General features: G+C 37.9%; 1 protein-coding gene across 1 annotated transcript in view; it reads right to left on the bottom strand.

Moving 5' to 3' along the window:
* Positions 1-16,078, bottom strand: part of LOC106871179 (neuralized-like protein 4) — a 90,191-nt gene extending 74,113 nt beyond the window's left edge. Inside the window, exon 1 of the mRNA XM_089365363.1 lies at positions 15,914-16,078. Coding sequence (XP_089221489.1) covers positions 15,914-16,078 — 165 coding nt within the window. The remainder of the gene's footprint in view (positions 1-15,913) is intronic.
* Positions 16,079-16,081: the final 3 nt, after the last annotated feature.

Genomic DNA, 16,081 nt, shown 5'->3' with positions numbered 1-16,081 from the left:
CTGGTGACTGTTTTATTAGCTTGTGGATCTAGGTTTAACTTCTGCTTTGGTTGTAGCCACTGATCATGTTGTAAGTTATAAGGGCTGACTGAAAGATGCAACTAAACCTGAAAATTGAAATTAATTGTTTGGCAATGCACACATTGAATAAGGTACTAAAATTTGACTGCTTTTATGCTTGTCTTCACCTATGGTCATGAAAGTTGGGTAACAACCAAAAGAGTATGATCACAAATGTAAGCAGCTGAAATGGGGTTCTTTTGAAAGATCTCTGGAGTACATAAGTAAGAAACTAAGGAGTCTCTCCTGGTCAAGTTGCTATTTCTCCACAGTGAGGGAACACAACTCTGGTACAATGGACACGTGATTAGAATGTGGCAAGAAAGAATCACAAGACAGATTCTTCAAGCTGAGCTAACTGGCAGGAAACTTAGGAGTAGACCAAGAAGTCTTAGCTGGTCACACTTGGGAATCCAGCCAGCAAAACTAATGATGGGTGTTCCTGATAGGACCATATCTCTTTTAATATCCTGACTTGAAGTATAATAACAGTTTGTTCATCTAATCACTTAACCTAGTTGTCACCTACATGTGTGTGAGTGTCTGTGTGTGTGTGTGTGTGTGCACGTGTGCTAGCTGAAATAGACAAACACATTCTGACCAGTGAGATTAACCTCTCAGTTTCTTATTGACAAGAAAAGTAAAAAATAGTGTAACTTGATCCTTGAGCCTTTTATGGAAAAATGTTAATAGGATATTATCCTACAAACACATTGGGGTTTTGATTTTAGACATGTAAATACAAACAACCAGCTGACACAGAAAATATGACAAAGAAATGAAACTCAGAGGAAGAAGTTAAGAATGACCAAACTGAAATAAGACAGGTGTCTGAAATATAAATGTCAGGTCAATAGATTTTTTTTCTCTCTCTCAAGGAAAGCATCTCCTGTGAAGAATATAATCATTTGACATTAAAAAAAAATAGCTGGTGACCTCAGGATAAGAGCTAGATAGAACAGAAATAAGACAAACTGAAGAAAGAATGTAAGGAAACTGAAAGATTCCTCTAACATTTGTGACTGCTAACTTCCAAGAATTACTGGACAATATGATGAGCAGGAGGAAAGGATAAAGAATTATGACAATGCAGTCTTCTTTCTCAAAGGAGGTTCCATGGATGTCTTAATAAAATACAACAAAAATTTAGTTTATGAAACAAATGCTATTTCTCATTTTTAAAATAAGTTATTTGGATTTTTATAACAAATTTTGTTTCATTTAATGTTGTTAAAATTAGGGCGGTGTAACTGAAACAGGGTCTCAGACAGGCAGAGACTGAAGAAGTGCTATAGTACAGTGAACCATAAATACTTTTTCTACTGTATTGACAGGATTGGAGAGGATTAGAAAAAATGAAAGGAAGAAGAGGAGGCAGGAACAATAGAAGAGAAGCTAGATATAAATATATCTAGTGAGAGAGAGGAAACTGTGTAAGTAAACAGTTTGCCAAAGTCATGAGCATTAGAAGTATGAGGTTTTTTGAATTGATTCTGAAACAAATCAATCTTGTTTGATTTTTCTCTTCAAGGAAGAGATAAAGAGACAACAGACATTTGTTTACTGAAGTTGCACAATGTTGGCAAAAAACTTCAATTAGGTTTATCCATATATCATCATTTAACATCTGTTTTCCATGCTGGTGTAGGTTGGACAGTTTGACAGGGCCCAACAGGCCTAAAGCCAAGTCAAGAGAAGATGAAAGAGAGATAAGGAGAGTTAACACAAGAAATCAAAGTCAATGGCAAAACACTGAAACTGAGAAGCAGTGGTAAGGGGATGCTAAAGATATGACATAGTTAATAGCACCGTGCAAGCAACACATGCACTCTTCTGTTCATCACACCTATAACCACAGTTTAAGTAGAACAAACTTGACAAACACAACAGGAGTGGGGGACAAAGCAGAACATTTTACGGCCTTCGTTGACATGGAGAAAGCCGTTGACAGGGTCCTCCGATCCCTTATCTGGTGGTCAATGAGGAAACTAGGGATAGAAGAATGGTTAGTGAGAGCTGTGCGAGCCATGTACAGAGATGCTGCCAGTAAGGTGAGGGTTGGAAATGAGTACAGTAATGAATTCCGGGTAGAGATAGGGGTCCACCAAGGTTCCGTCCTCAGCCCCCTCCTATTTATCATAGTCCTCCAGGCGATCACAGAGGAATTCAAGACAGGTTGCCCCTGGGAGTTCCTCTATGCTGATGACCTTGCACTAATTGCGGAGTCACTATCAGAACTAGAGGAGAAGTTTCAGGTGTGGAAGCAAGGTCTAGAATTGAAAGGCCTTAGAGTCAACCTAGCTAAAACCAAAATCCTAATAAGTAGGAAGGTAGATAAAACACAAACCCCTTCAGGTAGATGGCCCTGCTCAGTATGTAGAAAAGGAGTAGGTAGTAACTCTATAAGATGTACCCGGTGCAAGCTATGGACACATAAGAGGTGCAGCAATATCAAAGGCAGGTTAACTAGGAAGTTAGTTTTTGTATGTGGCAGATGTTCAGGTGCAATAAACACTGTAAACAAACAGGAAACAACTTCTATCTCATTCCAGGGAGAAAAACTAGAGGTAGTCAATAGCTTCCGCTATCTGGGTGACCAAGTTAGTAGTGGGGGTGGGTGCGCTGAAAGTGTAGCTGCTAGAATAAGAATAGCCTGGGCAAAGTTTAGAGAGTTCTTACCCCTGCTGGCAACAAAGGGACTCTCACTCAGAGTAAAAGGCAGACTGTATGACGCATGTGTATGAACAGCCATGCTACATGGCAGTGAAACATGGGCTGTGACTGCTGAGGACATGCGTAAGCTCGCAAGGAATGAAGCCAGTATGCTCCGCTGGATGTGTAATGTCAGTGTGCATACCCGTCAGAGTGTAAGTATCTTGAGAAAAAAGCTGAACATAAGAAGCATCAGTTGTGGTGTGCAAGAGAGACAATTGCGCTGGTATGGACATGTGGTGAGAATGGATGAGGATAGCTGCGTGAAAAAGTGCCACACCCTAACAGTTGAGGGAACCCGTGGAAGAGGTAGGCCCAGGAAGACCTGGGCTGAGGTGGTGAGGCAAGACCTTCGAAGATTGGGCCTCACCGAGGTGATGACTACTGACCAAGACCTTTGGAAATGTGCTGTGCGTGAGAAGACCCAGCAAGCCAAGTGAGATCGTTGCCAGTGCCCCTGGACTGGCTCTTGTGCGGGTGGCACATAAAAGACACCATTTTGAGCATGGCCGTTGCCAGTACCGCCTGACTGGCCCTCGTGCGGGTGACACGTAAAAGCACCCACCACACTCTCTGAGTGGTTGGCGTTAGGAAGGGCATCCAGCTGTAGAAACTCTGCCAAATCAGATTGGAGCCCGGTGTTGCCATCCGGTTTCACCAGTCCTCAGTCAATTCGTCCAACCCATGCTAGCATGGAAAGCGGACGTTAAACGATGATGATAATGATGATGATCTATGAGTGCACATATCTATATAATATTTAATACTAATTGTGAGTGTTTTCCATGGTGGCAAATGCACACTTCCAAAAATAACCAATCATATCCATATGCTGTTAGTGACAATGAGTTTTTCCTACAGCATGAAAAGCAGATTGTTTGATGCTTGTGTTAGAACTGCAATGCTGCATGGTAGTGAGACATAAGCCTTTAATGAAGAGAACATGAGAAGTCTGGAAAAGAAACAAAGCTAGCATGCTCTGTTGGATGTGCAATCGGGGCTGGATTAAGACCCATCGAGGCCTTAAGCACTTAAAAAGATTTTGGTGCCCCCATAAAAGATTATGTAATTTAAAGTATAAACAATAACAAACAATGAAATAAATTTTTATTTTTCAAAATGAAACAAAACAGCAAGATGGAAAATAATGTTTATTTTTGTATATTTCCATTTTATTTAGATTTGACAAGTTTCCTCCTACTTTTTTGAATTGCAAAGTCTTTGATCAGATCCTCAAAATTAATCTTAGGTAAACACATCTACATCTATATTGAGTAGAGATAAAGGCATCCTGAATATTAATTTTAGCAAGTTTCAAATGATTTCTTTTGTGCTGTAAACCATTTACCATTTCTGTAGTGCTCCCCTTCCATCCCTTGATGCCCTAAGCACATGCTTATTTTGCTTAATGGTTAATCCAATACTGTGTGCAATATAAGTGAGCATGAAGGACATAGTATAAAAATGATGAGAGAAAGACTGGGCATAAGAGGGATCAGCTGTAGTGTGCAAGAGAGAAGACTGTGCTGGTACAGACATGCGATGTGTATTGATGAGGACAGCTGTATAGAAAAGTGACCATCAGTAGATGTGGTGGAGCCCTGTGGAAGAGGGAGACCCAAGAAGACATGGGATGAAGTAGTAAAAAATGACCTTAGGATCCTGACAATTACAGAGGAATGACAAAGGACAGGGATATCTGGTAGTATGAGGTTCTTGCGAAAACTTGCTCATCATATTAAAACTGACTTCTGGAAGAACTGCCTGGGTACATATTGTATACATATATGCATATATATGTGTGTGTGTGTATGTGCATGCTTATATAAATATGAACCTCTCAGTCAATACCCTCCCCATTACATCTGCCCCAGCAAAACTCTTCCCAACTTCCAATACCACTTTCTCTTTTGTTATTCAAAACCATCTCACTTATCAGCCATTCTTCATCCATTAATAAGTTCTCCACATTCACATATTACAATGGCTATCCTATTTGCCCCTCCTCTCACATTAAAGCCTGTTTTATCTCCCTACTCCATTCCTGCAGCCTAACCCAAACATGTCATCTTGTTTCTTTCCCTGTCAATTCCCCTGGAACTGGCACCCTTCTGACCTTCCTAGCTTGTGCACCCACTCCTTTCAACCTTTCCCAACCTCTACAGATGTTGTCTGCCTACGTACCTACTTCTCTGCTACCCCCCACCTCTTGCAAACTACCACCTCCCTCCACCCACTGCTACTACCACTCGTACCTGTTATGGCCCCTGAACACCTCATCACCACTATCTTTGAACATGATGATAGTGGTAGTGATGATGAAGAAAAGGAGAAGGAAGAATCAGGGGAAAGTCTCTATCGCATGATTTTATCTATTGTAGTTCTGTAAGTACCAATTCCTAATTATTGGTCCCAGCATCATTCTCTCTCTCATAAACGTAAATATCCATCTACCTCCACAACAATAAGAACCTATTCACTTTACCTTACCCCCCCCCCCCCCCAATTAAAATAAGAGCTACATGGTAACCTTGCTAGTGCTGCTGGTAGCATGAAAAAAAAGCATCCAGTGCCCACTGTAAAGTAGTTGGTGTTAGGAGGGGCACCCAGCCATAGAAATCATGTTAAAGCAGACATTGGGGCACAATGCAGTCCTTGGACTCACTGGATCCTTGTCAAACCATAAAACCCGTACTGCCAGTATGGAACATGGAGGTTTAATAATAATCCTTTCTACGATAGGCACAAAGCCTGAAATTTTGGGGAGAGAGGACCAGTCGATTACATTGACCCCAGTATTTTATTGGTACAAAATTTATTGACCCTGACAGGATGAAATGCAAAATTGACCTAGGTGGAATTTGAACCCAAAATGTAGCAATGGGCGAAATACTGCTAAGCATTTTGCCTGGTGTGCTAACAATTCTGACAGCTTGTCGCCTTAATAATAATAATAATAATGATGATGATGATGATGATGATGGTGGTGATGGGTGGGTGGATGGATGGAGATAGGTAGACAGATACACACACATGCATATATCGTTTATTTTGTTTAGTGTATGCTTCTCCATGCTAACACAGCTTAAATGAGAGGCAATTAAAGCAAAAATTATTTAATGGTGGATGCACTTCCAGTTGCTTCTACCTGTTTTCCAAGAAAGGGATTATAAATAAGTGAACAGAAACACTGCAAAAAATAATGTTTAATCCTTTCGTATTCAAACCAGCCATATCAGGCCTGAATAATCTGCCTGTTTTATGTTCAAACTCGCCTTATCAGGCCTCTCACATCTATCCTACAATGTCATTCTAAAATTAAACAATCACATCATTGAAAGCTACAAGATAATATTTGATAAATTCAAAATAATGTGATTAAATAAGCATTATATTTGATGGAGTAATTTGAAGACTAACGAGTTAAGAAAGAGAGACACAAACGCAAGTTTAGAAATAAGATGTAAACAGATGCAAAACCAAAAACAAAACAAGAACAGAGGTCCACATTCTTATCTTGTATTTCAATATCTTGGATTTAAAAAGAAATTCCTTATCAAGAAAATAGAGGAAGAGCTAGTTCTTTTGTGCAAGTCAAAATAACTAACCAGTTGTTTTTCAAATGCTAAAATTGCAGAGGAGCGGCAGTGCCATGTGTATACTGGTTGTGTTATATCACTCAGTGTAGCTTAGATCACAACTACTGGCAATTGATGGATTATAGCTTCTTTAACCCTTTTGTTACCATATTTCTGTTGAGATGCTTTGTGTTTCTTTCAATTAATTTTAGATATAACAAAGAATTTAGTAAAATAACTTTGTTATCATTCAGCTAGTGTTAGGAACATAAATTGTGACTAAGGTTTGGTGGGAGATTTTAATTCAGAACTTATGAAAACAAGACATTTGTACTACAGAGCCAGAGGTGGTTTCAGCCAGGTTGGTATAAAAAGGGTTAAACCTAAGATTTCTAATATTCCTTTGTATCCTTGAGTATAACTATAATCTCTTTATGACTTCTCTGTAGATGTTTTACAGAGTAAGGAAAATGTATAAATTTGTTCTTTAATGTGGATGTTCAGTATGAAAATATGCTGCCAATGTAAGATCTGTTGCATTTATTACAAACTGTAAGATATACTACATGGGTCCATAAACATGCAAACATTGTTGCATTGTATGTGTGTATAGACTCTCAGGAAGGTCAAGTGTATGCTAGCTGTATACACGATCCCTCCCTATGGATATCATCATCATCGTTTAACGTCCGCTTTCCATGCTAGCATGGGTTGGACGATTTGACTGAGGACTGGTGAACCAGATGGCAACACCAGGCTCCAATCTGATCTGGCAGAGTTTCTACAGCAGGATCCCCTTCCTAATGCCAACTACTCCGAGAGTGTAGTGGGTTCTTTTACGTGCCAACGGCACGAGGGCTAGTCAGGAGGTACTGGCAACGGCCACGCTCAAAATAGTAACATAGATTTCATTGGATAATCTATCATTAAAGTGTGGCAATATCAACTAGAAAGTGTTGTTGTTGTTGTTATATTATCAAGGATGCTGGTATTTGTTGTCCATTAACATCCTTTGGAACTGCTTGGTGTTGGCAGTTGTCTCCTGCTTTTCTATACCTGTTCTGTATAGGAAATATTCCATTTTACCTGTAAACAGTCTACATATGAATGAATGGAAATGAGAAAATGTATAGGATTCAGGAGAGAGGTAAAAGAGTAGGGGCTGTACAGAAGAGGAAGATGTACTGTGTGATTAAAGTTAGTAGCAAAGGTACAAATCAGTTGAATTGATGCGTGAGCAACAAAAACAAGATGAAAGTGGGTGTGAACAGGTGTTGCCATTTGTCACTCTCGTTCTTATTGTTCTCATTATCTTTTGTTATTCACTTATCCCACTATCCAATTATCATGTGCCTATCACTCTCCCCATCTCTTCCATAAATTTCTCTTCTATCAGTCATTACCTCTGAAATTAAACGTCCATTGGAGCATGCTTTACCCCAGTTATGTTTTTTATATTTCACATAATGCACTATTAAAATACACAACATTGTAATGACTGGAACCCATCCACAAGATGAACCAAAAGTTATAAAACAGCTTGAAAGAATGAAAATTTCAGTTTAAGAAAGACAATATAAAGAGTAACTTCAAAATTACTGTCAAACTTTTCTTTACAAAATATACAACATATAATTACACACACACAAACCCAAACAAACATATCTGAATATTTCATGTCTGTTTTTCATGCTAACATGAGATGAGCAGAGATCTATTGTAAAAGTGTTTTACAGCCGGATCCCCTTCCTGTCACCAGCCTATATCTAGTCTTCAAGATACTTTTTATTCTACTGATCCTCAAAAGCTTACAACTACAGAATACATTGTCATCATTGTCTTGTCCACAAGGTGTCATAAAATGTAAACATTCATACATTATTCATTTTGCATATTTTACCAAGTTAGCATGAGTTACACAAACGTTATTGAGGCATTGTTTTACAGTCAGATGCTCTTTTCAATGCCGACCATTACAAGTAAAGGATCTCTTCATATGCTTTTGAATACATGAAATAACCTGATAGTTTGTTGACAGGAGAAACTGACACCACTAACATGTTTTCATACAAGCAAATGTAAACAAATTCAAACACACACGCAAGGCACCTTTCAGTTATTTTTTTTCTGTCAACCAGATCAACTCACAAGGCTTTATAAATGAATCATGTATGTAACATATAAATATTATACACACACACACAATTGATATCTTGATCATTAGAATTGGTACCATGTATCTGAATGTGATGGGAGAATAAATGAGTTGGTGTTAGGAGTTATAAAACTCCAAATGTTCTGTGTTATGCACATCATAATGGAATAGCGGATATTAAAAGTGATAACAAACATGTGTGCATGTATGTCATCATCATCATCGTCATCGTTTAACGTCTGCTTTCCATGCTAGCATGGGTTGGACGATTTGTCTGAGGACTGGTGAACCAGATGGCTGCACCAGGCTCCAATCTGATCTGGCAGAGTTTCTACAGCTGGATGCCCTTCCTAACACCAACCGCTCAGAGAGTGTAGTGGGTGCTTTTATGTGCCACCGGCACGAAGGCCAGTCAGGCAGTACTGGCAACGGCCATGCTCAAAATGGTGTATTTTACATGCCACCTGCACAGGAGCCAGTTTGGCGGCACTGGCAACGATCTCACTTGAATGTCTTTACACGTGCCATCAGGCACAAGTGCCAGGAAGGCGATGCTGGGCACAGGTGCCATTGACGGTTTCGCTTTCGCTTGCCCCAATGTGTGCATGATTAAAATTCCACAAAATTCAGCTTAAATCTCTTGGAGATCAATAGTATAATAAAATGTCTAGAATATGATGAAAACCAGCTGCAATAAAGTAGTAACATTAAAGACAGAATTCAAAGTGAATTTCTGGATATTATTCGAAGTAGCAATAAACTATTTGTTATTTTGAAAATGTCAAGGACTTTGAAAAACACACACATGCATATTTATCATCATCATTCTAACCCTTTAGCATTTAAACAGGCCATGTCCAGTCAAAATATTTTGCCTCTTTTATGTTTAAACTGGCCTAATCCAACATCACATGCCAACTTGACAATGTTATGGTAAAAATAAGCTACCACATCACTGAATTCTTGAAGCCACAAGATAATGGATGATTAATTCAAATCAATGTGAATAAATAAACATTACATTTGACAGAAAAATCTGAATGCTAAAGTGTTATTGTCTATTTTTCCAAGCTTGCAAGAGTCAGATTTTCTACAGCTGGATGCCCTTCATGTCACCAATCCTCACCTGTTTACAGGTGAGGTAATATTTCTCCATATCTCAACATGTTTTCACAGAAGACTGGAAATGAAAAACCTCAATTGTATGATGACGATGATGATGCTCATTGACAACCATCACATGATGTTTAGACAAGGTCATACATAAACATACACACATATATAAACATATACAATGGGCTTCTTTCAGTGTTTGTCTATCAAATCCGCTCACAGGGTTTTGGTTGGTTTGGGGCTATAGTAGAAGACATCTATCCAAAGTGCCGTGCAATGGAGATGAACCCAAGACCACGTGATTAGGAAGCTTCTTAACCATATGGCCACCTATCATACTTTAACATCCTTTGCTCAGTTGAGGGCCTTATCTTGCAAGCACTTGAGACTTTCACTGGTGCCATGAAAACAAAAACAAAAAAAGCACCCAGTAGTGGTTGGCATTAAGAAAGATATCCAGCTGTAGAAACCATGCTAAAGCAGGTACTGGAGCTCAGCACAGCCCTCAAGCTCATCAAAGCATCCAACCCAGACAAGCAGTGAATAAGAGATGATGAATGATAATAAAATCCACATTTTATTAATATTCAGGCTTCATCTTTCCATTTATTTAACACAGATAGCGGTTACAGCTCAGCCCAAATAATTTCCAATAAGTTGTAGAGCACTTGCAGTAAATGAATGCCTTGATTTGTACAATGATAATGTACTTTGTGAGGTTCACATGTGTGGAGTTTCTTCGCATTATATATATAATAAATGGATAAAATTAATCAATTAATCAATAATTAATAATTTTACCAAGTAGTTCTTTTGTGATGAGGTGAAATAAGTAAGTAAATATAACTACTTCAATCCCGAAATGAGTGTGTAGCTAATCTAAGTTGAGTGGACTTGTTATGTTTTTCTCTTTGCCTACGTAAAAAAAAGTCTGTTACTGTCTTGGAGATATTTATGGTAGCGGAAAAGGTATTTTAACTGCTATTTCTAAATTTGGTGTGTGACGAAGCAATTAGCTGACCCCTGATTATAATTATAGAACATTTGTATATATATATATATATATATATCTGTGTATATAGGCCTGTTTGCCAAAAATTTCTTTGAAAAAACTTTTTTGTTTATGGGGATATGTTATCTGAATGGGCACCAGTTTTGCACTGTTATCGATTGATAATTCTGGTTATCATTTGTGTGCTTCTGTACTAATGTTTGTGGTTGGTTAGTTTGACCATTCTTAGTACTGACAACAATTCTACATGGTAGTGAGACACGGGCCCTGAATACGGGTGAAGGTTAGAAAAGAATGAGGCTAGTATGCTCTGTTGGATGTGTAATGTAAGTTACATATTTGACAGAGTGCTAGTATTCTGAGTGAGAAGTTAGGTATAAGAGGAATTGGTTGCTGTGTGCAAGAGAGAAGACTGCACTGGTTTGGTCATGTGATGCAGATGGATACTGAGAGCTGCATAAAGAAGTGCTGATCTCTCAAAGTGGATGGAATGCATAGAAATAGGAAACCCAGGGAGACAGGGGATGAAGTACTAAAGAACAATCTCAGGATGCTGAACCTTTTGTGTGAGATGACAAAGGGCTGAGATGCCTGGCACTTGGCTATACACTCCGGCAGAAGTGTTAAGACCAATCCTTCTGGTGGTGTAAAGCACTCATGGTAGTGCCACGTAAAAGCACTTGTGTGGTGCCATGTAAAAGCACCCAGCACACCTTGTAAAATGGTTGGCATTAGGAAGGGCAGCATCCAGCTGTAAAAACTATGCCAATGCAGACTGGATTCTTGTGCAGCTACCCATCTTGCTTGCTCTGGTCAAACCATCCAACCCATGCCATCATGGACAACGGACGTTAAATGATGATGATGATGATGGTGATGACTATCCTTCCCATGACTTTTGACTCAATTCATTTCAAGACCACATTATTACATATTCTAATAAAAAACAAATGTTTTATTTTCATAAAAGATTTCAACTTAATGATCATTACCTTTTTTTTTATATCTTATCTGTACTTGATTTAGTTATTAGATTGTGGACATTCTGCGGCACCATCCTGAAGAATTTTTAGTCAAGTTAATCAACCTCAGGACTTATTCTTTGTAAGCCGGGTACTTATACTATTGGTGTCTTTTGCCAAACCACTAAGTTATGAGGCCGTAAACACACCGGTTGTCAAGTGGTGGCGGGGAGGGGGGAAACAAACAGACACACATAAATAAATATGTGTGTGTGTGTGTGTATACTGAACTTGGAACCTTGTGTTTGAGAAACAAGGTTCTTACCACGCAGCCACGCAAATCATTTCTCTGTAAATTATAATTTGAAATGACAGTCTTATTTATTTAGTTACTAGCAGAAATACCCGGCTTTGCCCGGGTTAAAGAGAATAATGAAATCTAAAAACGCTGTCTAGACTACGCAACCCTCAACTGTTAGTAGCTACGATACCATATTTCTACATTAATAACTCTCCAATCCATGCCAGCATGGAACATAGACATTAAGTGGAATGCCAGTCTCTCATCTAGGAAGGCTTGAAATCAATGTTACCAACTGGGGACTATGTGTGTCGCAGTGATAATAAAAAGACCCAAAGGAGGTCTGCAATGAAATAATTTTACTCAACACTTTGCAAGTGAATCAGTGGAGGCAAAGATGCGTCTCATTTACTTGACAATTTATGCACCACATTGCAGAAATCACAATGTAAGTACATCTGAAATGGTAGTCTTACACTGTTGTACCGTTGAATTACAAATAATGCTCATCTGTTATGTTCGGGTTAAAATTTCATCAACATCAAAAATATATGAATTTTCATGGGAGTTATGGCCGTTATGCATAGAATATAATTTCCAAATTTCATAAAGATCCGTTCAGTACTTTTGACGTAGTTTTGAATAAGAAAACAAATGACTAATGTGTGTGTTTGTGTGCATATGTATGTGTATGATGGGTGTATATATGTATAGATATCTGTATGCATGTATATATATGTACATATTACATGTATATCTATATATATATACATCTACACATATGTATACATATACATGTATGCATATAGATCTATATATATATCTATGCATATACGTGTACATATACATGTATATGTATACATATACATCTCTCTATCTCTCTCTCTCTCTGAAAGTATCTGTCATTACAGTATCGAAATGTGATTGTTTCAGTTAGTAGAATAGTTTCATTTTTAAAGTGAAAGTATTTGACGAGTGTTTTTGTTTCACTTTTGACACGTAATACTTAAATAGTGGAGGAGATATGATGTTGCCGTGGGCTCGAACTCTGCAAGAAGTTAAAATTTTTTTTGACTAAAACACAACTGGAACCCTAAGTAAGGCATCTGTAAAATTTGAATAAAATTGGTTGCGTAGTTCTCGAGTTTTAGGGATTCACACACACACACACAGACAGACAGACACACATTCTCATTTTTATATATATAGATAGATGCCAACAGGACCAATATGGAGAAAAAAAAAGAAGAAAGAATGACGTTGACATGTTGGCTAACAACGAAGTGTCAAATATTCTTGCCCAGTGACAACGCGATCAGATTGCTGAGTCAGTTGATAGTAGACAACCAGCAGTCGTATGTCATCGTTGGAACATTAACCTCTCAACAGTCCTGTCCAAATAGCTGTCAAGTAGATAACCTCAGGGTCATGTAAAACATCGCAGTAAACAGCAGAGCGACGTAATTTATTGGCTTGCGGAGAGAACGACAAGAGAGGAAATCACATGTAACAATCCGGTGGCCTATCCAGGAGATTTATATTTCATTCACTTCAATGGGTTCTTGCGATCTCCTGAAATATTAGTTTCTTAAAGTCTAGACCTTGAACTTATTTGTCTCAATATCTTGGGGCAGTACTAACCTACTTATTTCACCATTACTTTCACCACGTGAAGCCCCCCCCCAAATAAATAAATAAATAAACAAAAAACGTCAATGAAGAAATAGATTATTCTTCCAATCGTAATAAAATTCATATGAATCGAACAGTAAAGGTTTACTGCCGTAAACGAGGACCTTAACATGGTTGCTGCTGTCATCGATATCGGAATAAGCCACATCGAGTATATATATATATATATATATATATATATATATATATATATATATATATATATATATATATATATATAAACTAATAATATAATTAGTATCAAACGATATTCTGAGATGAAAACAGAAACACATTAAAAATTATTTTGATTTGTTGGGAATTTATTTTTGATCCTATTTTTCGTATTTTGTAAAATTGAATATCTTTGTTCTTCTGTTTAACCCTAACTCTTTAATGATCCGATAAAATTACATAAATTAACAGAAGAAATGTGAGGGTAAAATGAACCTAGCAAAATTCAGGGAGCTACTTTTCGTACCAAGAAGTTTGTTTTCTTTGGTGAGAGTGTGGAGGTTGTTCGACCTCTTGTCGATACCGATCGAGCAGATCTATGACCAAAGACAATCCAACCATGACCAATCCGTCCTTTTGTATAGCAGGGACAACGTATTTCCTACGTAACCTTTATTTAAATAACGGTAGGGTGTATGAGTAATGAGAGGGAGATGGTTAATATTTCCAGCAAGTCGAGTAACAGCGTACAGACTCTCTGGTTGACTTGATAACAGTACATATTTGTTTGACCCTCATCTAGCACACATGTGATCAAAGGCGTTCTAGCCATGACCACAGCGTCTTTTTGTCTATCAGTAACACTGCTGAGCACTCTCTTACCCCCTTCTCATGCTTTCTCTTTAAATATAAGAGTGTGATTTGAGGTCATTCGACTGTTATCTGTAGGGGATCGAGCAACTCCACAGAGGCCTCCATCGTTTACTCGTAACATGATATGCAATTATATACATGTGTGGCGAAGAGCAGAAAAAAAATCTTTTTAGAATCTGTGACTGTAACCTGGTTTCACTTCTCATTTGGTAAAAATGCACAACTACGTAGGCTTCTCGATACTTCATTCTTCGAAAACCCAGAGATCGGCTTTTATGCCTCTGTAAGGAAGTTACGGATAAGTAGGTCTGTAGTTCTGTTCGGGTTAGCTTTCGCAGGTACATGATAATCAAAGCAATTTCAAACGTAACCATTCCACCTGCGCACACACACATACACAAGGTTACATTATCCAATGTGTCCATGTTTTCTAAAGTTGACAGAATGCGGTTTGGAGGGAAATTATGGCTGCTATTACTAGCAGAGCTAACGATCATGTACAGTTAATCTAGCTGACTCGATCTAATTACATTTTAATTAAATCAGCTACTGTACACTAAAATGCATAAATCCGTACATACATTATATAAATATATATATTTACACACACACATCATATGTGTGTGTGTGTTTAGTTTAGTAGAACGGTTCAATAGCAGAGCAATGTAAAAGACTAGAGTGTAAGAATGCAGAAGTAAAAGACATTTAACAGGTTCCATCTGCACCTAAAACATCACTTACAAAAGAGAGATTATAATAAGATGAAGGAATTCTTCTAAAGATCAGCATTATCGATCCCCCCACCCGCCTTGGCATCACTGACCGAATTCCATTACAAGAATTAAGTTAATATTTTAAAATAACAACACAAGAACATAACTTTTATACACATGATCATACATATTTACAGAGATTATATATATATCTATATAAATATATATTGTCTCGCCGGATGCAGTTCAATGAAATTGGTAAATAAATTAAAAACAATGACATGAGATCATGATAAAAGTCGGAATTGTCTTTCATTGTCTCCCTCTCGCCCCTCCTATATCACCAGAGACTTTCATGCAAAATTCTTTGAAATGTATATAATTATTTATAAATTTTTGTCGGTCGATTAATCGTGCATTAAGAGGTACCTTGGTGTGTTCATGTGTAGACAATAGGGTACACATGCAAACAATATATATATATATGTGTGTGTGTGTGTGTGTGTGTGTGTGTGTGTGTGAGTGTGTGTATTGTATATACGTATATAAATATACACGCTGTTGGTGGTTTGATTCAAGTGTCCCTCGTGAGAAAGGGAAAAAGGGGAACGAAAACGAAGAGGGATCAACAATCTTGGGCAATGATCTTCATAAATATACATTTATATAATGATAGATGTCTATGGGTAATTACGAAGGCTGTCCCATTTTCCCACATTCTTTCAACCAAGAACTCTGCTACATGGTATTTCTTCTTCTTGTTGGTTGTCACAAAAACATGCAAGATCTCAAATAAAAGGAAACCTACCAATTTGTCAATGCGAACTTCGAAGAGCTGATTGTCACGGAGTGGCTCGCTGCTTAAAACAACAGCATTGCTGAACTCTTGTGTCGGATTGTTTCTTTTAGCCGTTCTATTACCGTTACATAATACTACCAAAGACCCAGTACGGTTGTGGAACTTCGAAGCCATTCT

This window comes from Octopus bimaculoides, chromosome Z (genome assembly GCF_046866305.1).
Source record: "Octopus bimaculoides isolate indiv1 chromosome Z, ASM4686630v1, whole genome shotgun sequence".
NCBI classification, from domain to species: Eukaryota; Metazoa; Mollusca; class Cephalopoda; order Octopoda; family Octopodidae; genus Octopus; species Octopus bimaculoides.
The sequence above is the reverse complement of the archived record's forward strand: the minus strand, read 5'-3'. Positions and strand labels throughout refer to the sequence as shown.